The sequence below is a fragment of the Macaca fascicularis genome, chromosome 3 (assembly GCF_037993035.2).
Source record: "Macaca fascicularis isolate 582-1 chromosome 3, T2T-MFA8v1.1".
NCBI lineage: Eukaryota > Metazoa > Chordata > Mammalia > Primates > Cercopithecidae > Macaca > Macaca fascicularis.
Window position 1 is genome coordinate 198,241,795 of NC_088377.1, and position 24,455 is coordinate 198,266,249.

The following is a 24,455-nucleotide window of genomic DNA, read 5'->3' on the forward strand; positions in this document are numbered from 1 at the left end:
TGGGCTCAGAAACGACCCGGAGCCTGTGCCCGCACTGGAGCAGGGGGAAGCACCGGAAGAGAGGGGAGACAGGGTCAGGAGATGAGGAGGTGAGGGCAGATCCAGCAGGAAGGCCAGAATTCCTGGAGAGTGAGCCGGCAGGCAGCCACGCGGTCCTATCGTCATATTTTAAAAGCATGCCTGTGGCTGCTATGCTGAGAGCATACTGAAGGGTTGAGGGGATGAAAGTGGGGAGACCAGACAGAGTCCTTTGCAATAATCCAGGCAGAGATGATGATGGCAGGGAAGGTCCATTGGTCCCTCCCTCTGCTGCAGGATGCTCTACAAGATACATTGGTAAATGAAAAAAGCAAGATGTGGAACAGTGTTTAGTAAACTAATGCTCATGAGACACAGCACACACACTTACGCTTCACTGAGTATAGAATCTGTTGTGAAGATCACTTGAGAACACGATATTGCTGCTTCATGGAAGGAGAACTGGGTGGCTTGTGGATGGGCACGGCATGGAAATTGACCTTTTCATTTATATCTTTTTGCACCTTTTGAATTTTGGACTCTGTACATAGAGTATAACGCTTATTAAAAATTCCTTTTTTTTTTAAAGTACCTTAAATATTTGAGAGACGAAAATATTTGCACATAGGAGATACACAGGATTATTCAAAATTTTTTATTTGTAAAGAATTCCTTGCCGGGTGTGGTGACTCATGTCTGTAATCCCAATACTTTCGGATTTGAGCTTAGGGATTTGAGTTTGAGACCTGCCTGGACAACACAGGGAGACCCTGTCTCTACTTTACATTTATATTAAATTTTATATTTTAAAAAATTCCTAAAACGTATAAGGAAAACGGACAAAGGCCATAAACAGAGGAGTAAATACAAATGGCCAGTGAACTAAGACAGCCACTCTCATCAGGAACTAAATGACAAGACGCCATTTTCAGCTGACAAGCTGGCAAAAATTAAAACATTTTAAAGTCAAGGACGGCCCGGCGCGGTGGATTCCGTGTAATCCCAGCACTTTGGTGGCGCCATTGCACTCCAGCCTGGGCAACAGAGTGAGACTCGGTCTCAAAAAAAAATTTTTTTTTAATTAAATAATTAAAGTCAAGGGCGGGAACTCTGGAAATGAAGCTTCTGAAGCTGTCCAGGAAGAGAAGCGGCCCCTGGTCAGGCCAAGAGCCCCACAGCAGCAGCCCCGTCTTCCCCCAACTCACTGCTGGGCGGGGGCCTCCCAAAAATTCAGACTCAAACCGCGCGGCCTCTGCGTTCCCTTCCCGGTTCACGTTACCCGGTAACGAGGAACCACAAACGCTCTGCCCCTGGTGGGAGCCCAGCGTCCAAACCCAGCCTGGGCAGGGCCGGCTCCTCTGGGGTCCTCGGCCGCCTGGCGGAGCCTCCCCTCCATCATCCTCGAGGATTTCCCTTTGGAGTCTCTCTCTGTCGCCCAGGCTAGAGTGCAGTGGCGCAATCTCGGCTCACTGCAACCTCCGCCTCCCGAGTTCAAGCGATTCTCCTGCCTCAGCCTCCGAGTAGCTGGGATTACAGGCGCCCGCCACCGCGCTCAGCTGATTTTTGTAGGGACGGGGTTTCACCAGGTTGGCCAGGCTGGTCTCGAACTCCTGACCCCAGGTGATCCACCCGCCTAGGCCTCCCAAAGTACTGGGATTACAGCTGTAAGCCACCGCGCCCGGCCAGATTTCCCTTTTAAACGCGAAGGCACCTCCATGCTCATCGCGAGCCTGACGTCCACGCGGCGCCCACCCGCGGGCGCGCCCGCCCCGGGTGCCACCTGCCAGGCGCCCTGCGCAGCTCTGCTCGCTGTCGCCCTCCCGCCAGCAGGGGGCGCCGCCCGCTGGCCTCGCGCAGCCGCCGCTGTCCCCGGAAGTCCCGCCTCGGCCGGAAGTCGTGCGTCCACCCGTCTCGAAAAATGGCGGCGTCCAGGAACACAGGAGAGGCCGGCCCGGGCTGCTCCCGTGGACGCGTGGTCCGCATGAAGCGGAAAGTGGGGCGCGGGCCGCGCCGCGGTCCAGGCGGTGGTGGGGAGAAGGCCCTGAAGAGACTCAAACTAGCGGTGAAGGAGTTCGTGCACGCGACTTCGGAGGGCGAGGCTCCCGAGGGTTGCGGGGGGCGCGGCGACCCGGTGCGCTTCCGCCCGGGAGGGAGAAAAAGTCGCAAGAAACTGAGGAAGGAGAAGCGGCACCTTCGGAAGGCACGCCGGCTGCTGAGGACGGCGGGCCCCGACGAGGGTCCCGGCCCGGGAGGCCGAAGCGGAGCCGAAGAAGCGAGCGGTCCCCGGCAGGACACGGAGGAGCGCGCCCGCCCAGCCCCTCGTCGGGACCCCTCGCCTCCCAAGGAGCCGCGGCCGTCCCGGGTCAAGGCCAAGGCCACGGCGCCCACCGCAAAGACTAGACCCTCCGCAGCCGCCACCGCCGCTGCCCGAAAACGGGCGCTTCTAGCGGCCAACGAGGAGGAGGACCGAGAGATCCGAAAGCTGGAGCGCCGCCTCGGCTTGAACAAGCGCAAAAAGAAGGACGGCAGCAGCTCCGTGCCGCTGAGCTTTGCCCGCGACGGGCTCGACTATATTCTGGGAGCCCTGGAGTCTGGGAAAAATAGCGGCTTGTACGACAGCAGTGGGGAGGAGGAGGAGGAAGATGCCGGACAGACACTCCCCGAAAGTGACTTAGAGAGTGACTCCCAGGACGAAAGTGAAGAGGAGGAGGAAGACGTAGAAAAGGAAAAAAAGGCGCAGGAAGCAGAAGCAGAAGCGCAGAGCGAGGACGACGACGAGGATACAGAACAGGAACAGGGGGAAGAAAAGGAAAAGGGAACGCAGGAGAAAAGGAGGGAGAAGAGAGTCCGTTTTGCAGAAGATGAAGAAAAGAGTGAAAATTCCTCGGAGGACGGTGACATAACGGATCAGGTATCGTGTGAACACTCTAGGCCCTCTGGAATTTCCTTCAGAATAACGGGGCGGGGAGGAGGGCGTGAGACAGAAATGACACAGACTTGGTGTCTTGATAATGGTTTCAACTGAATGTGAGTAAATCGAGTACGTTACTCTATTCGGTCTTTCATGTTTTTAAATTTTCATAATGTAAAGTTGAGGGAAAAAGCAATATAGAGACATTTTTATCCCGGGGACTTCAGGGCTGTCTCCACAGTGCGGCGTCTTCATTCTGTGTTTACCGGCCCAGGTCTAAACCTGTTAACCCCACCCCATCTGTTCAGGCCTCTTTCAAGTATGCGAGGACATCTGCCGTGCCCGACTTCTAGAGTGAATTTTCTTTTTTTCTTTTTCTTTTTTTTTTTTTTTTTTTTTTTTTGAGACGGAGTCTCACTCTGTCGCCCGGGCTGGAGTGCAGTGGCCGGATCTCAGCTCACTGTAAGCTCCGCCTCCCGGGTTTACTCCATTCTCCTGCCTCAGCCTCCCAAGTAGCTGGGACTACAGGCGCCCGCCACCTCGCCCGGCTAGTTTTTTATATTTTTTAGTAGAGATGGGGTTTCACCGGGTTAGCCAGGATGGTCTCAATCTCCTGACCTCGTGATCCGCCGGTCTCGGCCTCCCAAAGTGCTGGGATTACAGGCTTGAGCCACCGCGCCCGGCCTCTAGAGTGAATTTTCTAAAACCCAAAGCTAAGATACAGCACTCCCCTGGATAAAGTACAACATTGAATTAAAGATAAAGTTCACGCCTGTAATCCCAGCACTTTGGGAGGCTGAGGCAGGCGGATCATTTGAGGTCAGGTGTTTGAGACCAGCCTGACTAACGTGGTGAAACCCCGTCTCTACTAAAAATACAAAAAATAGCCGGGCGTGGTGGCAGGCGTCTGTAATCCCAGCTACTTGGGAGGCTGAGGCTTAAACCAGGGGGGCAGAGGTTACAGTGAGCCGAGATCGCGCCACTGCACTCCAGCCTGGGCAACGGAGCCAGACTCTGTTTCAAAGAAAAAAAAGTTCAGAATCCAGGATGTAGCAATCAAGGCTTCCATGGGCTGTCCTCTTGCATATTTTATCTCAGCGTTCTTTTGCATGTAGCTCATGGTTGGAGGCAGCTGTATGGAATTGCCTGCATTTCCTTCTCCCCACATCGCACTAGTTCTGTGTATATAAATATTCAGCTTTTATGTATACACATATTCTTTGTTGAACCAGGTTTAAATTCTAGCAGTGGGGATCGTGCCTTACAAATGTTGGTATCATTAATGATTTGCAAACACCACCACTCCCCTTCATAATTTAGGAAATAGTGAGCTGGATTTTTTGTTTGTTTGTTTGTTTGTTTGTTTGTTTTTGAGACTGAGTCTGGCACTGTCTCCTAGGCTGGAGTGCAGTGGTGCAATCTCGGCTCACTGCAAGCTTCGCCTCCCGGGTTCACGCCATTCTCCTGCCTCAGCTTCCCAAGTAGCTGGGACTACAGGCACCCGCCACCATGCCCGGCTAATTTTTTGTATTTTTGGTAGAGACGGGGTTTCACCGTGTCAGCCAGGATGATCTCGATCTCCTGACCTTGTGATCCACGCGCCTCAGCCTCCCAAAGTGCTGGGATTACAGATGTGAGCCACAGCGTCCAGCCGGTTTTGATTTTTATCATATAAACTTAGATACTACTTTTAAACAAGTTTGAAATTATTTTTAGGACACTTTTCCTCCAAAACTAGTGGTATGTTTAGTTTAGGTGTTTGTATGCTACTGTGCCTGCAGTAAATGAAGGCCGAGCGAAAGCGCAGTAGATAGGGCTCTGCTGGAGTTGAGCAGATGCCGGAGGTGCACAGCTAGGTCTGAAGAACTGCGCAGGGGAAAACGAGATGACGAAGTGTGTTATTAATAGCATTAATGGAAATGATGACATGCACAGCCTGATGAGTGGAATGTTTACCCTTATACTAAGCACTCAATAAATCCGATGTATTTAAGCAGCAATGATCAGTAGCAGCTTCCACCAGTTCTTGGGAATTTAATATTTAAATGCACATGTGGCAAAGAAAAAAAACAGGATTTGGTCAGTGTAAATTTTTTGTAATTCTCTTTTCAAGCGGAGTCTTCGTGAAAGTGGTGAAAAGTACATCCCACCTCATGTGAGGCGAGCTGAGGAGACAGTGGACTTCAAGAAACAGGAAGAACTAGAAAGGCTGAAGAAACATGTAAAAGGTTTACTTAACAGGTGACCTTGCAGTATTGTTACACTGTATCACTTAAAGAGGTTGTCTGTTTTCTAAAAATGTAGGAGTTATCCCAGCAATTCAAATAGAAGTGATGGGGACAGTCAGTTGGATCCTTTCTGTTCTTGTCTTGATGCACCCAGACCCATACCTGGAGAAGGAGAGGATACCCAACTGTTGGATACTTTGAATCCCTGCAGGGTTTGAGAGCAGCCCCAATGCCCACATGGTTATTCTGAGAAGCAGGAAGGAATAGGGCAGAGGTTCTTTGTGTGTCTAAGGACAGTGTTGGAAGGACTGGCCGTGTCCCTTCTGCAGGAACACGTTCACCTGGTCTTCCATCCCCCTTACTCATTGCTCATGTCTGCATTTTGTTGTTACCCACTTTAAGAACAGAACTTTAAAAAACTGATTGGAAACCATACCGGTGGGGCTTTGTCAGTTACGCGTGCCCATCAGCTCTTTGGTTTTGAGGGTGTATGCGTGTGATTTTTTTGAGATGGAGTTTTTGCTCTTGCTGCACTGGGTGGAGTGCAATGGCGCGATCTTGGCTCACTGCAACCTTCACCTCCCGGGTTCAGGCGATTCTCTTGCCTCAGCCTCCCGAGTAGCTGGGATTACAGGTATGTACCACCACGCCAGCTAGTTTTATATTTTTAGTAGAATTGGGGTTTTTCCATGTATGTCAGGCTGGTCTCAAACTCCCGACCTCAGGTGATCCACCTGCCCCAGCCTCCCAAAGTGCTGGGATTACAGGCGTGAGTCACCGCACCCAGGCAGGTCTGTGTAGTTTTATCACATCAAGATCCGAGTTACAACCACTGCAATCGAGATAAAACTCACCACCATTTCTCTCCTGCTGCCCCTCCGTGGCCTCACCCACCCCCTTGTATTGCTTTTTGTTTCCTATTATTTACTGTAAACCTCTGTTTTAATGTTGAGTTCTGTATTAGCACAGGTGCACAATGAATAACCTTCCACGTACATGTGTATGTAGTCTCCCTGCTACCCGTTCAAACAGAGCAGCCTTTTCTAGTGTTAGGAACTAAGGATTTCTATGCCACCTAAGAAATAAAAAGTTAGCATTTTTTCTAACAGCACATCCTAAGTCTGGACCCTGCCTATGGGGATATCAGGTCAGGATATTCAGGGGAGTGTCCTCACGTATGTTTCTGTAGACTTAATCCAGGGTATGCCTCCGTGTGGCCACATTTCATCTTGTGAAGACAGCAGTTACATTGTTTTGGGATTCCAGAATATTATGTGGTTATGAATAATATATGCTGGGTTATTGGGTCAATATAAGAATAGTTAAGGGGTCAAAAGTGTACACAAAAATAGCATATATTGTTGGTATGGATAACTTTTTAATTTTTTAAAATCGAACTGAAAATTCCTAATGGGAAACATTGTTGCTCTCTGTCTTTACAATTCTCTGCAGGTTGAGTGAACCCAACATGGCTTCCATCAGTGGGCAGCTGGAGGAGCTGTACATGGCCCACAGCAGGAAGGACATGAATGACACCCTGACCTCCGCCCTCATGGGTGCCTGCGTCACCGCCTCGGCCATGCCCAGCAGACTGATGATGGAGCATGTTCTCTTAGTCGGCATCCTTCACCACACCGTTGGAATCGAGGTACAGTTGTACCTTTCTCCAGGCTGTCACCAGTGTCTCATGGCGATTATTTTAATGATAGGCTTGATAAGTGCATCACTGTGTGCTGTGGGTGGTTCTTGTGTTAATTCCTTTTTGTTCTGAATAAATACTACATTGTCTATGTCATGTAGTTGTAAACAGCATTCAGGAAGCACTTGATTTTGCTTAACTTTGCTTTTTTGTTCTGTCCTTTTTTTTTTTTTTTTTTTTTTTTTTTGAGACAGGGTCTCAGTCTGTCATGTAGGCTGGAGTGCCGTGGCATGATCACAGCTGCAGGCTCAGGTGATCCTTCCACTTATCCTCCAGAGTAGCTGGGACTGCAGGTGCACACCACCACGCCTGGCTGATTTTTTTTTGGCCGGGGTAGAAGTGGAGTCTCACTCTGTTGCCCAGACTGGTGTCAAATTCCTGGGCTCCAGTGATCCTCCTGCCTTGGTCTCTCAAAGTGCTGGGATTGCAGGTGGGAGCTGCCATGCCCAGCCCTGTTCTGTCTAGCCTAGCATGTCTTTTATGTTAATTTTCTTCTGGACTGACGTCTCAGATGTGCCTTCATTTCCTTTGCACTTCTCCCTTAACACTGATTTATTTCAGATGTTTGGAAGATAATGGTTGGTGTGGTCTCACTACTGAGGTGTTGGTATTGATGGGAGATGTGAGAGCACTGGGGCGTGGAGCTACCTGGACGTGTTCAGGGAGGCCTGGTGCCCTTTCTGTGTTGTGGCCCTTTCTCATGAGTGAAGTGGGCTTTTGTCGGGATTGAATTGAACAGTGTACAGAAAGCATCTGTCACCTGACAGGTGCTAAGTAAATGTCCGCCCCACCCCCACATCCCTTTCATGTTCTTCTTGCTCCATGACCCTGGTGGTTAAAGTCAGGGAGGCTCTTTGGTGATGGCCCAGGTTCCACAGTCACTGCCCTCTTCTGGGCCTGTTCTGTCTTAATTGAATACAGGAAAGTCATAACCCTCCCAGTCAATATTGCAGTCCCCCAAGGGAGCTGATTTCAGGTGTGTTGAAGGAAATCAGTCCAGTTAAAGGAGTTTGTTTTGAGGCAGGTGAACGAATGGATGGTTGGGTCAGTGAGGCTTAGTTTTCCCACGATACAGTATTTAACTGCAGATGCAGTGTTTAACCCATTTGGACCTTTAAATGATACAGTCTCTTTTGATGGTGGTTCTTATTTTTTGCTTTCTGACAGCTATACTCCAAAAAATAGGCCATTGCAGCACAGCATCCTTAAAAGTCCAATTCCCTGGTGTACGTTTATATACTTTTGTTGCTTTTCATCTTTGATCCCACAGTGTCCCGGTGAGATCAGGACAGACATTTACTGAAGCCTGCTCTGCAGTGCAGCAGGCAAAGCCGCTGAAGCGCCATGTGAAACTCCGAGACCACGCCTTGTTAAAAGTACACAGAGGCCGGGCGCGGTGGCTTACGCCTGTAATCCCAGCACTTTGGGAGGCCGAGGCGGGCGGATCACAAGGTCAGGAGATCGAGACCACGGTGAAACCCCGTCTCTACTAAAAATACAAAAAATTAGCCGGGTGTGGTGGCGGGCGCCTGTAGTCCCAGCTACTCAGGAGGCTGAGGCAGGAGAATGGCGGGAACCCAGGAGGCGGAGCTTGCAGTGAGCCGAGATCGCGCCACTGCACTCCAGCCTGGGCGACAGAGCGAGACTCCGTCTCAAAAAAACAAAAAACAAAAAAGTACACAGAACTTGTTTTCTGGGCTCCTAGGCAAGCATGCTTTCTACTGCAATGCTAGTCACATTCACTTCATGTTTATATTATTTTCTCTCAATTATAATCTTAACAGTTATCTAGAGTCTTACTAAGTGGGGCTCTCCAAAGCTTGCTTTAAGATGCACAGATTTGCCAAAATGAATTAGCCTTCTTGTCACTGGGGCTTCTGTGCTGAAGGTGGTGTGGGGTGGGTGGAGACGCTGCCTGAGCACAGAACGTGCTGTACCGGCACGGTCTGTGTCACTTAGATGAGCTTGTGCCTCCGAGTCTTCCTGTGTCCAGTCCTTAAGGTCAATGAGTTAGTTAATGTAATAGGCATAGGAAAGAGCTAGCCCACAGTAAGTGCTCATTGAAGGCTCATTATTTACGTACAGAAGGAGATTTTTGTGTTGAAATTCTGCTGTTCGTTTGGCTGGCTTTTACTACCACTGCAAAGTTCTTTGCTGTTGCTGGATAATTTTCTGATCCACATTTTTCCACGTCTAGCAGTAGTCGCATGGTGGCAGCTTTTTGAAAGGCGTGTGGGGCATTAGGAAGCTGAGGACAGGAGAGAGGGGCACAGGCTGAGCGTCTGAGTGCAGGAGTCTTCTCAGCTACCTGGGTCATCTCAGATACGAAAACCTGCACCAGCTGGGGCCGGGCGAGGTGGCTCACGCGTGTAATCCCAGCACTTTGGGAGGCCGAGGCGGGTGGATCATGAGGTCAGGAGATTGAGACCGTCCTGGCTAACACAGTGAAACCCCGTCTCTACTAAAAATACAAAAAAAAATTAGCTGGGTGTGGTGGGGGGAGCCTGTAGTCCCAGCTACTCGGGAGGCTGAGGCAGGAGAATGGCGTGAACCCGGGAGGCAGAGCTTGCAGTGGGCTGAGATCGCACCACTGTACTCTAGCCCGGGCGACAGAGCGAGACTCCATCTCAAAAAAAAAAAAAAGTCTGCACCAGCTGCTTTGGGAACCATCTTTTGTTGTTTATTTTTTATTTCTAAGAGCTCTCCTCATTTTCATGTATGAGAACTGGGGAGTCTGTTTTCTTGTCATTACAAAGTGACGGAATCACTGGGTGCCATTCCCGGGCCCTGTGATTACCATAATCAGGGCCATTCTGTGACTTCTTGGTGCCTCCCTGTCCTCCTAGAGGACACTGGTGTGCTTCAGCTGACTTAATCGTCAGAATGATCTTAGTGCAGGCAGTATATCAGTGAGTTACAGGAAAAGCAGTAGACCCTGACCACCCATAGCACATCAGGAATTTACTTGATTGGAAAACATGAGATTATTGGGCCTACTTTCATTTAAACCTTTGCTAATTGCATGAAGGACAGTGAAATGACTTGTTCTGAGCGGAAGTCGTTACGGTACTTTAGTTAATGACATCCACGGAAACTTTGCCAGCATGTGATGAGCTTTCAGGGCATTGGCTCCATTCAGCTGTCTTCAGTGCTGTACTGAGAAAAACATTCTGTGTTAAAGACGTTGGTGTCAGCTGCTGAACTGCTTCTGTAAGTCCTTTAAAACTCAAAAACCCAGTCTACGTATATTCATGTTAAAATTTCCACGTCGGAATTAACGTAAAGGATGTGCTTAAATAACTTTACCAACATGAATTTTACTTACATTCTTAAATGTTATGCTGTTATATTTAATTTGAAGACGTTAAATGGAACTTCAGATTTAGAATTTTGAGAAATTTTGATGTAATTTACATAATTGAAAACATATGGCCGGGCGCGGTGGCTCACGCCCGTAATCCCAGCGCTTTGGGAGGCCGAAGACGGTGGATCATGAGGTCAGGAGATCGAGACCATCCTGACTAACATGGTGAAACCCCGTCTCTACTAAAAATGCAAAAAATTAGCCAGGCGTGGTGGCGGGCGCCTGTAGTCCCAGCTACTTGGGGGGCTGAGGCAGGAGAATGGCGTGAACCTGGGAGGCGGAGCTTGCAGTGAGCCGAGATGGCACCACTGCACTCCAGCCTGGGTGACAGAGTGAGACTCCGTCTCAAAAAAAAGAAAACATACTTGAAGATGGCGCAGAAAGCGAAGAAGGAAGCTCCTGCCCTTCCTAAAGCCGAAGCCAAAGCGAAGGCGTTAAAGGCCAAGAAGACAATGTTGAAAGGTGTCCACAGCCACAACATACTTGAATATGTTTTATGCCTGAATTTTTATTGATGTCTGCAGAATTCTAATTTACTTTTAAAAATTATATTTGAATATAATCTAGTAGCCATAATAGAATGTGTCTTCCAGTTTATCTTCATTGAAGGGGCTTAAATTGGAAACTACAGTTTTCTCAGGTCTTTACAAACTGAAGTGTATATCTAGTCCATCAGAGCTAGCCTCCAGTAAGTCACTGTGGCCTTCTGCCAATCTGTTGCCTTTCTCTGGATTCTTCTAGCACTGATTTTTTTGCAGTCTAGCAATGATGTCTGCGTACTTCCCCATTACACTCAAGCCTGTCTGGTGGATCTCAGCCTTGCCTGCGATTTTCACTGACACCCTTACATCTCCATCCAGTCCTGTCTGGATGACTCCTGTTGAAGCTTAATAACCACTGAGCTGGTTTTGTCCAGATCCGCTAGGTTGCTGTCCCTCACGTAGTTCTTGGTTACCCAGACCGAAAACCTGGGAGTCACAGACCCTTCAACTTTTACAGCCAGTGTCATGCACTGCCGTGCGTCACTGTGGTGCCCAGCCCCTTCATCTCTGGTCCAGCGCAGCTGTGTCGTTTAGGCCATCATCTCGTGGCTGGGCTGTGGGGGCCACTCTGTGTCACCACCATGTCCCTGCTTCCACCTTTTCCCTCCAGTCCTAGCTTAAGTTGAGATTTGAGAGAAAATGATGACACGATAGTGTTGCCGGCAAGATTGAAAACTGCTGTTTCTGCCTTCAAGTTTTGTTATCTCTGTTTTACACACTGAAAAAACAGGGTCCAGGAACTTGCTGAAGACCACACAGACCCACTTCCTGGTCTTCTCATCCTTCAGTCCACAGTTATGGAATTCGGGATAGAATGTTATCAGAACAGCACAAGGAAAACACTTAGGCCTTGCTTAGCTCCACCAGGCCTGGCAGTTCCTCGCCCCAGTTCCGCCCCTCAGGGCAGTGTCTGGTTTACCTGCTGGTCCCCCTCAGGGCCCAGTGCCCCTCAGACCACTGGCTGAGCCAAGTGAGTATATTCACAGGCTACCTTAGTGCCAGAGACTCAGCCCTGGGAAAGTAGGGCTCTCCTCTGTGGCACCTGGGGCCCTTCCAGAGGTTATTAAGTACCTGTCTATTTGGCAACCTCTGATATTCAGAATGTGTCGCATTTTTCTATTTTAGAAATCACTTGTATTGCTTCCTTGCAAGAAATTAATTTGGGGTAAAAATCTGCAAAAAAATCTTTTAAGAAATGAGTATTGTTAGGTAGTGGAACTTTTTTTTTTTTTTGGACACAGAGTCTTGCTCTGTCACCCAGGCTGGAGTGCAGTGGTGCGATCTCAGCTCACTGCAACCTCCGCCTCCTGGGTTCAAATGATTCTCCTGCCTCAGCCTACCGAGTAACTGGGATTACAGGCATGTGCCACCACGCCCTGCTAATTTTTTTTTTTTTTTTTTTTTTTTTTTTTGCATTTTTAGTAGAAACAGGGTTTCACCGTGTTAGCCAGGATGGTCTCGATCTCCTAACCTCGTGATCCACCTGCCTCAGCTTCCCAAAGTGCTGGGGTTACAGGCGTGCACCACCCCGCCTGGCTAATTTTTTTTTTGTATTTTTAGTAGAGACGGAATTTCACCATGTTAGCCAGGATGGTCTCAATATCTTTGACCTCGTGATCCGCCCACCTCCGCCTCCCAAATTGCTGAGATTACAGGCGTAAACCACCGCACCCGGCCAGTAGTGGAACATTTTTAGGATGTAGATGTATTTTTAACATCATTTTTAACAGTTTTATTTTTCCCAAGGAGTCAGAACGGCTGCTGGCCAAACAATGCCCGTTTGTTGTTGATATTAACAAGAGGAAGGTGCCCTTGCATCCAGGCTGGGGTACTCTGGCTGGCTGCTCTGGGTTGATGAGGGATGCCTTGTTGAAATGCTCTGCCTTGTGGACACTTTGTTAATTTAGAAAGTGCCAGTTCTGTGTGTTGAAGGAGAAAGGAAGGTTTCTAGGAATAACATAATCATCTTTTTTCTGTTCGGTTCTTTCAGGTTGGTGCCCACTTTCTGGAGGCGGTGGTGAGGAAGTTCGATGCCGTCTATAAACATGGAAGCGAAGGGAAAGAGTGTGACAACCTGTTCACCATCCTCGCCCATTTATACAACTTCCACGTGGTTCAGTCTCTCCTCATCTTCGACATTTTGAAAAAACTGATTGGAACTTTCACCGAAAAAGATATTGAACTGATCTTGTTAATGCTGAAAAACGTGGGTTTTTCGTTGAGAAAAGATGATGCTTTATCACTTAAGGAACTGATCACTGAAGCCCAGACCAGAGCCAGCAGGGCAGGCAGCGAGTTTCAGGACCAGACCAGGGTACGCGTGCGACACTTGATCTGCTTCCTAAGTCCCTAAAGCCCACAAACTGGCCAGAACCTAGAAATCAGTATCTGGGGTAAATATTACACTCTTCCTTTCCTAGTGATTTCCGTTTCTTCTGTCTCGTCCCGTTTTCTGGCTTTAATATGTGAATGAACCTTGTTCCTTTACTAAGAACTCAGAAAATATTTTGTGAATTTAAAAATTGATTTATGTAACATTCATTTATGCAAAACATATTTACCAAGGAGGCCACAGGACCTGGGACTCTAGGGTAAGCCTGGGTTGGACTTTGGGCTCTGCCACTTGACAGCAGCATAACCTGGGTCTTCTTAGCCTCAGTTTCCCCCTCTGTAAGACTGGAACTGATCACAGCTCCCACCTTATGTGCTGTTCAGATGATGGGATGGGTGGAAGCGTGTGTTCCTGAGAAACCCTTTGGGGAAGAACCTGAAAAGGGTTAGTGTAAGTGCCTGGAGGGGGTCTCACAAGAGAAAAAGGCAGAGTCCAGGTCTCTGGACCCTTGTTAATTATTGCAGAGAATCGAGGATTTATCCTGGGGGCCTCAGAAGGGTCCCAGCAGCTGAATGACAGGTTGGAGTTTTCCTTCTGATGGTCACTTTGACTCCAAGGTAGAAAGAGGTGTGAGGTGGTCGGAGTCAGGAGGAGTTTTGCAGGAGCTGGGGAGTAGGTGGTGGCAAATGTCGGGATCGTGGCAGCAGGTGTGGACATGGGCGTCAGAAGTGACTAGACCTCGTGTGGATTGGGGTGAAGGGAAGGAGGGCTCGGGGTCACCTGTCGGGCACAGGGGACCGTGCAGGAGGAGGTGAGGATTCGGAAGGACAGGCACCTCCGTTTTGGAGAGACTGGGTTAGCTGTGAACAAAGTGGGCTGAAGGGATTCGGGGCTGCTCTTGTAGAGTGGGTCCTGGGAGCCATGGACGTGGGTGGACTTGCCTGGCAGGGGGCAGGCTGTGAAGAGGACCTTCAGGTTAAGGAGCACTGACGTTTAGCTGCAGGGAGGAGGGAGAGCTGGCAGGTGAGAAGGAAATGAGGATGGTCCCAGGAGCCGGGGACCCCTAGTGTCCCCAGGAAGAATTCATGCCCGTGTGGGATGCTGAGGACCAGCAAGAGGAGGAAGGGATTTGCTTTTTGGGCTGAATTGTGACAGTGGTCCTTACTGGCTTATCCTGGTCACCAGAGAAGCCAGTCTGAAGAGGAGGGGCCTGGAGAAGGGAATGGGAGCAGCGGGTTAAATGGTGGTTTAAAATGGAGAATAAGACAGAAAGTACATTAGTGGCCACCTAGAGCTGGGGTGCTGGCTGGGGAGTCGGGGAAACGGGGAATGGTTGTTAATGGGCTTGGAGTTTCTCTTCTGGGGTGATGAGAAAGTTCTGAAATTGATTGTGGTGATAGTTGCACAGAATGTACTAAAAGCCACCTAATTATATACCTTACATGAGTGAGTTTTATGGTATATGAATTCTGTATCAATAAGAAGTTGACATTTGGGGACATCTCAGAGGGTATGTGGGAATTCTTTGTGCTGTTCTTGCAACTTTTCTGTAAGTATGACATTACTTCCAGTTTTAAAGTTTAAAAAATTACAAGGCCGGCCGGGCGCGGTGGCTCAAGCCTGTAATCCCAGCACTTTGGGAGGTCGAGACGGGCGGATCACGAGGTCAGGAGATCGAGACCATCCTGGCTAACACGGTGAAACCCCGTCTCTATTAAGAAATACAAAAAACTAGCTGGGCGAGGTGGCGGGCGCCTGTAGTCCCAGCTACTCGGGAGGCTGAGGCCGGAGAATGGCGTAAACCCGGGAGGCGGAGCTTGCAGTGAGCTGAGATCCGGCCACTGCACTCCAGCCTGGGTGACAGAGCGAGACTCCGTCTCAAAAAAAAAAAAAAAAAAAAAATTACAAGGCCAGTGGTAGGAGAGAAAATGTCCAGAGCAGGTCACTGGAGGCCAGGGTGGGAGCAGGAGTGCAGTAGGGGCCAGGGCGGCCGAGGAGGTGTGGACGGTGCGGAAGGGCGAGGTGTGTGGCGAGCAGAAGGGAAAAGTGAGATCTCTGGGGAATTTGGGTTCCCACTTGACGTTGAGGGACACATTTCTGTTTTGAGGTATTGTGTAGCCCTGAGTAAGCGGCTGAGACTAGTTTAGACCGCCTCTACCTAACGGCCGTCCTGACTTTGTATGGTGGCAGTGGCGGCCATGTGCATCAGGTGTGGTCGATTGACTTTGTATCATGGCAGTGGCGGCCATGTGCATCAGGTGTGGTCGATTGACTTTGTATCGTGGCAGTGGCGGCCATGTGCATCAGGTGTGGTCGATTGACTTTGTATCGTGGCCGTGGCGGCCATGTGCATCAGGTGTGGTCGATTGACTTTGTATCGTGGCCGTGGCGGCCATGTGCATCAGGTGTGGTCGATAGACTTTGTATCGTGGCCATGGCGGCCATGCGCAACAGGTGTGGTCTATTTCTTGCCAACTTGAATGGGCCGTTTAGACTGTTTGAAATGATGGACTTCCAATTTTTTCATTTTTCTTGAAGATTCGGTTTATGCTAGAGACGATGTTGGCCCTGAAGAACAATGACATGCGCAAAATTCCAGGCTATGACCCCGAGCCTGTGGAGAAGCTGAGGAAACTGCAGAGAGCTTTGGTAAGTCAAGGAACTTTCATTTCTGCTTTGCTCAGAGCTTCCCTGTCAGCATGAGCCTGTCGTGAAAATCAAGAAATAGTCAGACCTGCAAGTCAGGGCGGTGTCTGGTGAGTGAGAGCGTGCTCAGAGGCAGAGTGAAGGCTGCTCGGTTTTCCTCGGGGGCTCTCCCAGTGGTCTGGGCGCGCTCGTGCAGAGTGTCCATGCGTGGGGAAGCCCATGTTGGGCGAGCGTCCTCTTTGCCTCGCCCTGGGTGCTGAACTTAGGCTGCATCACTGGATCATCCGATGCTTTAAGAGAAGGCCGGGTCCCCACCTGGACCAAGGAAATCGGATGACGCAGGTCCTTGGACCATCTCTGACATGCAGCCAGGATGGAGACCGAGCAACTCCCTGCCCCTGTCATCTCAAGTCCAAATCGTCCTTGACCCAGGCTCTTCCAGGCGTGTGCTGCCCTGCCACTGAGCCTGAGGCAGCTCCGTCACTTTCGCCTGTTGGGGCAGCTTTCCAAACAACGCGTTTGGGGTGCTGGACTCTCAAACACAAAACACCGAGTTTACTGCTAGTTTTGGCATTTTTCCAAACAGGTTAATCATCCCAATTGCCAGTGAATCATCCAGTATTCCAGTATTCATGCACCAGAAATGTCATGGTCAAAAACAAAGCCACCAGGGATGGAAGTACAGAATATGAACCAATTAAAAGTGTTTCATTAGCTCTTCTCTCTTAATCAGGTCCGCAGCGCCGGCTCGGGTTCTGAGACTCAGCTTCGCGTCTCCTGGGACAGCATCTTGAATGCGGAGCAGACGGGTCGCTGGTGGATTGTGGGGTCTGCCTGGAGTGGGGCCCCAATGATCGACAACAGTCACCATACACACCTGCAGAAGCAGCTTGTGGGGACGGTAGGGACGCCCATGCTCAAAGCTGCCAGGCAGTGGCACCTCCCCGTGTGGTGTGTGGTCACAGCTTTACCTGGAACAGCTCTCTTACTGTTCTTGAATGGTCACTGAAATGTACAAGGTTTATTTGGAGGCCTAATAGAAATTGCTATTAATATTACATTGTGATATAATTATTCTGTTTCTGTTGTATCTTTTTACTGGACTTTAAAAGATCTGAAAGTTGAATGACGTGGGGCAGGGGAGTGCATGAGGACCCGAACGCTCATGGGGCAGGAGCCCATTGCTGAGACCCCTCGTGCTGCCCTGCCTGGGCTGTGCATTCTAGGCCACAGGCCATGGATTTCACATTGTGGAAATTCAAGTCCATTTTTCACCCAGACTTCCCTCGTTACCCCCTCGTGTCCTTCCCTGTCCCAGATTCTGTGTCACTTGTGGTGGTCACGGTTCCCCAGGCTCTGCCAGTGACTGGCTCTCTGCTTTATTCATCGTCACTTGCCCTGAGGTTGAACCGCAACTGAGAAGCCTCCCCCATGAGTGTTTTCTCCCCCAGCGGCTGTGGCTTCCCTGTGTGTCCCCCTTGCACAGAGGGGCGTTGCCCGAGAGTGAACGTGGTGCTGACGCTCATCTGCCCACATAGACCTCACAGTTGGATTCAGTGACACTGAAGTACAGTATGGTATCTCTCAGGAAGCAGTTTCCATGGAGACGTGTATGACTTGTCCATTCATCGTGCTTCCAGGTCAGCTCAAAGATCCTAGAACTCGCCCGGAAGCAGAGGATGAACACGGACATCCGGAGAAACATATTCTGCACAATAATGACAAGTGAAGATTTTTTGGATGCTTTTGAAAAGCTTCTGAAGTAAGCATTTGTGTACACATTTTGACCTATTAATGAGATGCTGTAAAAAAAGTAAGTTGATTTGCTTTTTGAGTTTTGGGTGACTGAGTCTGATGCTGCTTAGGGAGGACGGGGCTATTCTTGTGACCATCCGCTCACGCTGTTGGATTCGTGCATCCCTGGGTTAGTCATCTTGTTCCTATTAATTTGCCTCTAGTAGTTCCTCGTTAGAACATTTAATGATATATAAAGATTGGGGGTTTTGGGGTTTTTTTTTTTTTTTTTTTTTGAGACGGAGTCTCGCTGTGTCTCCCAGGCTGGAGTGCAGTGGCGTGATCTTGGCTCACTGCAAGCTCCGCCTCCCGGGTTCACGCCATTCTCCCGCCTCAGCCTTCCCAAGTAGCTGAGACTACAGGCGCCCGCCACCACGCCCGGCTAGTTTTTTTGTATTTTTAGTAGAGACGGGGTTTCACCATGTTAGCCAGGATAGTCTCGATCTCCTGACCTCGTGATCCACCCGCGTCGGCCTCCCAAAGTGCTGGGATTACAGGCTTGAGCCACCGCGCCCGGCCTTTGGGGTTTTTTTGAGACAGGGTCTTGCCGTGTTGCTCAGGCTGGAGATTGAGGAGTTTTGACTGAAAGTACCAGATAACCTTGTCAGTGGCTGTTGGTTGTCATGAATTGCTTAAAAATATATAAATCTTCGGCCGGGCGCGGTGGCTCAAGCCTGTAATCCCAGCACTTTGGGAGGCCGAGGCGGGCGGATCACAAGGTCAGGAGATCGAGACCACAGTGAAACCCCGTCTCTACTAAAAATACAAAAAAATTAGCCGGGTGCGGTGGCGGGCGCCTGTAGTCCCAGCTACTCAGGAGGCTGAGGCAGGAGAATGGCGGGAACCCGGGAGGCGGAGCTTGCAGTGAGCCGAGATTGCGCCACTGCACTCCAGCCTGGGCAACAGCGTGAGACTCCGTCTCAAAAAAAAAAAAAAAAAAAAAAAAAAAAAAAAATATATATATATATATATCTTCATAATAAAGCTATTCTGATTCTTCATTTAAAACTTCCTGGTATAGTTTCTATAATTAGTTGTAATAAGATTTTAAAGATCCTATAATCCCAGCTACTTAGAAGGCTGAGACAGGAGGATCACTTTAGCCCAGGAGTTCAAGACCAGCTTGGGCAACATACTGAGACCCCATCTCGTTAAAAAAAATTTTAAATGTACCTGTGTAGTTTTATGAGATACTTCTAAGTAATGTAATGTTAATACATATTCTTTTATTTGCTTCAAACTAGGATGAAATACAGGGAGAACATGATTCGTTTTAGGATTCTGATAATTAGGGTTTTATTTTCTAAACTGGGGTGCCTGGTTGAAGTGGAAGTCCTGAGCTTCCTCTGCCTCTCTGTGGCCTTGCTGTTTTGCTGAATACGTCCCGTCTCGCTAGTTACCCTTTGTCTCTAAAAGGGCTCTTTTGAGGAGAGCCCTTATTCCCTAGTCAGCGGGTCTGGCTTATCCTTTGTACTCAGAAGGACTTCTTTTGTTTCTTGTCTGGTGGACTTCATGTTTTGAAATTTTTGGCCTTTCAAACTACGTTTATTAAACAATAGTTTTTCCCACTGTTCATCAAAATCATGAGTTATAAATCTGAGCTTTTAATCAACATGAATTGATAATAAATGCAGCCAAAACTCAGTTGGTTCTTTGGGCTGCCTGCACCGCCTTCACGTGAGTGCTGTCCGTGGGGCTGTGCCGTTTGCAGTGGAGTTGGTGCTTCTCTCCTAAGATACAGAGTGTCTGCCTCTGTGCAGGGGCGGCAGCCTCAGCCGTATTTGGATCTCACCAGAAACTGGAAGCAGCCCACATGCCCCTCAGTTGGGGAAAGGATAAACCATGAGACGCCGTCTAAGGGATACTTACTACTTAGCATCACGAGGGGCAAACTCCCAAGGCCCCAACAGCACGGTGACTCTCGAGTGGATTCTGCCAGCGCAGGACGCCACCCTGCCTCGAATCTGTGTGACAGAGGCAGAGGCAGAACTAGAGGGACAGAAGCAGATTAGCGGTGGCCCACGGCAAGGGTGGCTCATGGCCCCGGGTTCTCGCGGCAGATTAGCGGTGGCCCACGGCAAGGAGGGCGCACGGGCCCAGGTTCTCGCGGCAGATTAGCGGTGGCCCATGGCAAGGAGGGCGCGCGGGCCCAGGTTCTCGCGGCAGATTAGCGGTGGCCCACGGCAAGGGTGGCTCATGGCCCCGGGTTCTCGCGGCAGATTAGCGGTGGCCCACGGCAAGGGGGGCTCATGGCCCCAGGTTCTCGCGTGCGATGGAGAGTTCTGTTTCGGCAGTGCCGGCGGTGACATGACTATATGGGCTTATGCACACTCACAGGACTCTACACTGCAAAGGATAGGTTTTACTGTGTGTGAGCTCTAACTCAAGTTTTACAAACGATGGCGGGCGCCCTGGCTCACGCCCGTAATCCCAGTACTTTGGGAGGCCAAGGTGGGTGGATCACCTGAGGTCAGGAGTTCAAGAGCAGCCTGGCCAACATGGCAAACCCCATCTCTACTAAAAATACAAAAATTAGCTGAGAGCGGTGGTGGCATCTGTAATCCTAGCTCCTCGGGAGGCTGAGGCACAAGAATCGCTTGAACCTGAGAGGTGGAGGTTGTCGTGAGCCGAGGTCACGCCACTTGCACTCCAGCCTGGGTGACAGAGCAAGACTGTCTCAAAAAAAAGAAAGAAAGAAAGAAAGAAACTGTGAAGTCATTGCCGTAGCAGGAACCAGCTCTGAGGGCGCACACGATTGAGGCCGTTTATTGTCAGCCGGGCACAGCTGTCGACTTTTGCAGCTGGCGGGGGACCCTAGATGGTCTTGTCTCCTCTGACATTTTGTCAGATTGTAGGATAAGCTGAGGACCGGAGAGGTTGTGATGGGGCTGGGCCCGTAGCTGGTGTCTGCCGCCGCGTCCACCTGGCTCGCCCCTCACCAGACCTTTCCAGGCGGGAAGGAGTTCCCCTGACAGGTATCAGCCATTAAGCTTCGGAGGTCGAGCGATGTTCCAGTCATTGCTGTTCTCTGTTTTCTAGGCTTGGACTTAAGGATCAGCAGGAGAGAGAAATCATTCACGTTCTCATGGATTGCTGCCTTCAAGAGAAAACCTACAATCCCTTCTATGCTTTCCTGGCTAGCAAATTCTGTGAATATGAAAGGAGATTTCAGGTAGCTTAGTGCGGAGGCACCAGTTACATCTGCTGTACTGTTTTTTCTACACATGCTGCCTGGCTCAACCCACCTGCAAAGGAGTTCCCCACGTCAGGAGGCCCCTGATAGCCCAGTCACGTGGTCCATGCTGGCTGTCAGGCCATGTTCACTGGGAGCAGAAGTGGGAGGGCTAGAGGGGAATGTCAAGGGTCCACCATGTCCTCATGTCGCCTGCTCCTGCCACAGTTGCAGGCAGTGTGTGGCCAGGCCAGCAGGAGCACCTCGCCGGTTCACAGTGCACCAGTCTCTTCTGATGTCACTTGCTGTGGCCTTTTCCTTAGAATGTTCTGTTGGTATCTGCTGATTTGGGGGGAAAACTGCACCAGGAAGAGATTTTTGTGAAGCTGTTTGGGACTATGCTCCATAGGAAAGGACAGTAAGGCCGCCACTAAAAGTCTTGATGTTTAGAATATTAAAAATAAGATAATAAGAAAATACCTTTAGGTTATGTTCTTAGTGATGTATTATAATAATTTGTGGCCATTTACCTTTTTTCTCCTTTTAACTATGATACTAGATGACTTTCCAGTTCAGCATATGGGACAAATTTCGGGACTTGGAAAACTTGCCAGCTACGAATTTCTCTAATTTGGTTCATCTGGTGGCCCACTTGTTGAAGACAAAATCTCTTTCCCTTTCCATCTTAAAGGTTGGTGTAACGTGTGAAAATACTGAAAGCAGTAGAAATGGGGGTGTAATTGTTTACATCAGGTCCTGTTGCACCAGCGTGTTCTCTTCGGTTCTGATTCATCTGGAAAGTGCCTGCGTTATCGTAGCCAGCACAGAAAATGGCCAGACTAACAGGCGCTACAAATTGACCTGGTAAATGAAGGCACCGCTGCAGTTCTTTTGCTAAGCTGAGTGAATCTGTTTTGGGGTTTGAGGTTAATTTGCTGGTCCTAATTATAAAATCCTGAACTAGTCACTGTTAGTGAGGAGAAGAGTGGACGAAGTAGGGCCTGGTGTCCCTAGAGGTGAGGTGAGTTTGCTCGCTTCGATGTAAGTTGTTTTAAAACTGCAGGCTTTCTCCTGCCCTGCTGTGTTTTGGGACTTTTTAGTGAACCATGAAACATGGACATCTTTTTTTCTTTTTCCCCAAGATGGAGTCTTGCTCTGTCACCCAGGCTGGAGTGCAGTGGTACGATCTTAGCTCACTGCAACCTCCACCTCCCGGATTCAAGCGATTCTCCTGCCTCAGCCTCCCAAGTAGCTGGGACTACAGGCACCTGCCACCACACCCAGCTAATTTTTGTATTTTTAGTAGAGACGGGATTTCACTGTGTTGGCCATGCTGGTCTGGAACTCCTGACCTTGTGATCTGCCTTCCTCAGCCTCCCAAAGTGCTAATATTACAGGCGTGAGCCACTGTGCCCGGCTGAAACCTAGGCATCTTATAAGTTGGGGTTTGATGTGGGCCAGTAAGGCTTGGATTGTAGGACCAATAGACTCTGAATAGCCTAAAAAATTTGGATCGCCTGGGGGGCAATGGGAAGTGAAAAGCAGAGCGAGTTGAGGGGCGTTGACTGCAGCGGCCTGGACCCACAAGACGGCTGCAGCCTCAGCTTCCCGTGTGTTTCTGTGTGTCCTGTGCAGTTCATCAGCATGCCCGCTCCAGTGCACCCTGCGTCCCTTGTTGTGTCCAACTTGCTGTGTCAAAGTGTCCAAATTTGGCCACTATACTGAAAATGAGGGCACCGAGCCTTACGCCAAATCCTGACAACTGGAATAACTTGGATCATGGCGGAGGCATTGCTCCCCCTCTGCTCCCCTGCCTTGCCTTTTGCTGACTCAGGCATCGTGCTCATCGTGGAACAGCATGGATACTACCGCGGATGAGCGGGAGTGGCGTGGCAGGAGTGCGTCCTTTGGCGTAGAGCTTTAGAGATGCCCCCAGCCCCACCCCGCCCCCCGGGCTGCTCTCATTCCCAGTATCTCTGTGTTTCCGCCATGCTTTGTGGTCTCGCTGTGTCCCCGGGTCTGCAAGCGCCTGTGATGGTGTTTGGCTGCGGACCTCCCTGTGGGTATCCTTCCCGTCACCATGCATTTAGTCCCCTCCTCGAGCTCGCTGACATTCAGCTAAGATTGAAGTGGGTCCATGCTGGCGCCCATGAGTCTGCTGTGGGTAGCATCCTACTGTATACGTATGCCTCAGTTTACATACTTATTTATCCCACTGATCCATGTTTAAGTTATTTCTGATTTTTTGATAGTTTTCTAGGAGAGAGAGATACACGTATTAGTCTTCTAAAAGTAAATTTTTTATATATATAGATTTAATTAGGGGATGGGTACTTTTGCGAATGGAGGTAATTTATGGTTCAGTTCTAGATACTGAGTTTCTGATCCATAAGGTGTATGCCCCGGGAATTCCACTTACTGCTGAGTTGTTCTCAACGGTGATTGTGGCCGGCCACACCTCTGCCAGCAGTGTATAGGGATTCCCAAGGCCCACATCCTTGCCAACAGGTGCTCATTTCTTAGCTCTGGAAATAGCTTCTTAAATCAGTGGTAGAGTGGGGGAGATTAATTTTTACTCTAATTAAACTATATTTACAAATCATTGAAAAGGTTGGCTAAATCAGTGTAACTATTTTTCTCTATGTCCTGACCATTAGGTAGTTGAATTCAGTGAATTGGACAAACCCAGAGTCCACTTTTTACGAAAAGTATTAAGTATCCTATTAATGGAAACAGAAATTGAAGACCTCAGTTTAATTTTCACAAGGTATGTGCCCACCCTTTCTGATGAGACATGGAAGAGAAATAAAGAGGTTGTTTTCACTTGTGTTAATTTAGAAACACAAGGTTGTACTACATGTGTAGCTTAATCTTTTCAGTTTTATTTTTAAGCTAGTATGCATTAGATCTGGGGAATAGAAATTTGTCTACTAGCAAACTAACAATGATTGGTAATAATAAAATATGTTAAGAAGTTCTTAATTGAGAATTCTGTTTTTAAAAGAAACTGGTTATGTCTCACTATTCGAGATAACCCAGAATTGAGATCTAGGAGAGGCCAGCTCAGCCCTGACATGTGTTTATACGATTCCTTTCCAGAGTATCTGACAACCCAAAGCTGGGGATGTTACGTGAGGGTTTGAAGCTTTTCATCAGCCACTTCTTGCTAAAGAACGCACAGGCCCACAGAAGCGCCGACGAAGCCAACGTGCTGCGAGAGAGAGCTGACCTTGTGACAAAGTGTCTGCAAGGAAAAGCTTCCCTGAGAATGTAGTCAGGGAAAGAAGGAAGGCAGGTGGCCCTTTGACTATAAAATGTCCTTTGTAAACCCAAAGCTTTATTCTGTTGCCTGCGTGTGAACGTTTGGTAGAGCTATATCATTGTCTATTACTGTATTATTATTTTGAGATAATTTTTTGATCTAAGGTTTTATTGTTTGTATTTCAAGCCGTTTTCAAATAACTATATCTTGGGGGTGAGAGGAGAAGGAGGGAGGGAAAAGGGTGTTCAGGCACACTGGACAGGGTTCTCTAAGCAGTGAGGCTGGTATGTGTGATAGTCTTAAAATTGTTTAATAGGTATGGCCGAGCGTGACGGCTCACGCCTGTAATCCCAGCACTTCGCGAGGCCAAGGCGGGTGGATCACTTGAGGCCAGGAATTTGAAACCAGCCTGGGCAAAACCCTGTCTCTACTAAAAATACAAAAATTAGCCAGGCATGATGGGACATGCTGGTGATACAGTTACTGA

At 49.1% G+C, this 24,455-nt stretch overlaps 1 protein-coding gene across 7 annotated transcripts; it reads left to right on the forward strand.

Annotated features, from left to right (window-relative positions):
* Positions 1-1,910: 1,910 nt before the first annotated feature.
* NOM1 (nucleolar protein with MIF4G domain 1) lies at positions 1,911-24,128 on the forward strand. Of its 7 annotated transcripts, XR_010585982.2 has the most exons (12): positions 1,911-2,929; positions 5,043-5,170; positions 6,610-6,805; positions 12,753-13,076; positions 15,633-15,743; positions 16,474-16,641; positions 17,381-17,502; positions 20,574-20,706; positions 21,266-21,397; positions 22,342-22,604; positions 23,364-23,473; positions 23,806-24,040. XR_010585982.2 is itself a non-coding variant. In XM_074036481.1 (11 exons), the coding sequence occupies exons 3-11, from the start codon at positions 6,626-6,628 to the stop codon at positions 23,978-23,980; spliced, it is 1,455 nt and encodes a 484-aa protein (XP_073892582.1). In that variant the 5' UTR covers positions 1,911-2,929; positions 5,043-5,791; positions 6,610-6,625; the 3' UTR covers positions 23,981-24,128. The 7 variants fall into 7 exon arrangements, 3 of the variants coding, with proteins under 3 accessions (XP_073892582.1, XP_045243991.2, XP_073892583.1); XR_012433138.1 differs by lacking the exon at positions 22,342-22,604 and having other exon boundaries at positions 12,753-13,155; positions 23,806-24,128; XR_012433137.1 differs by lacking the exon at positions 22,342-22,604 and having other exon boundaries at positions 21,266-21,570.
* The last annotated feature ends 327 nt before the right edge of the window (positions 24,129-24,455 follow it).

Coding starts and splice junctions, on each gene's coding strand:
- NOM1 (XM_045388056.3), top strand. CDS start 1,937: ATGGCGGCGTCCAGGAACACAGGAGAGGCCGGCCCGGGCTGCTCCCGT. Junction 2,930..5,042: donor ACGGTGACATAACGGATCAG/GTATCGTGTGAA, acceptor TCTCTTTTCAAG/CGGAGTCTTCGTGAAAGTGG. Junction 5,171..6,609: donor GTAAAAGGTTTACTTAACAG/GTGACCTTGCAG, acceptor AATTCTCTGCAG/GTTGAGTGAACCCAACATGG.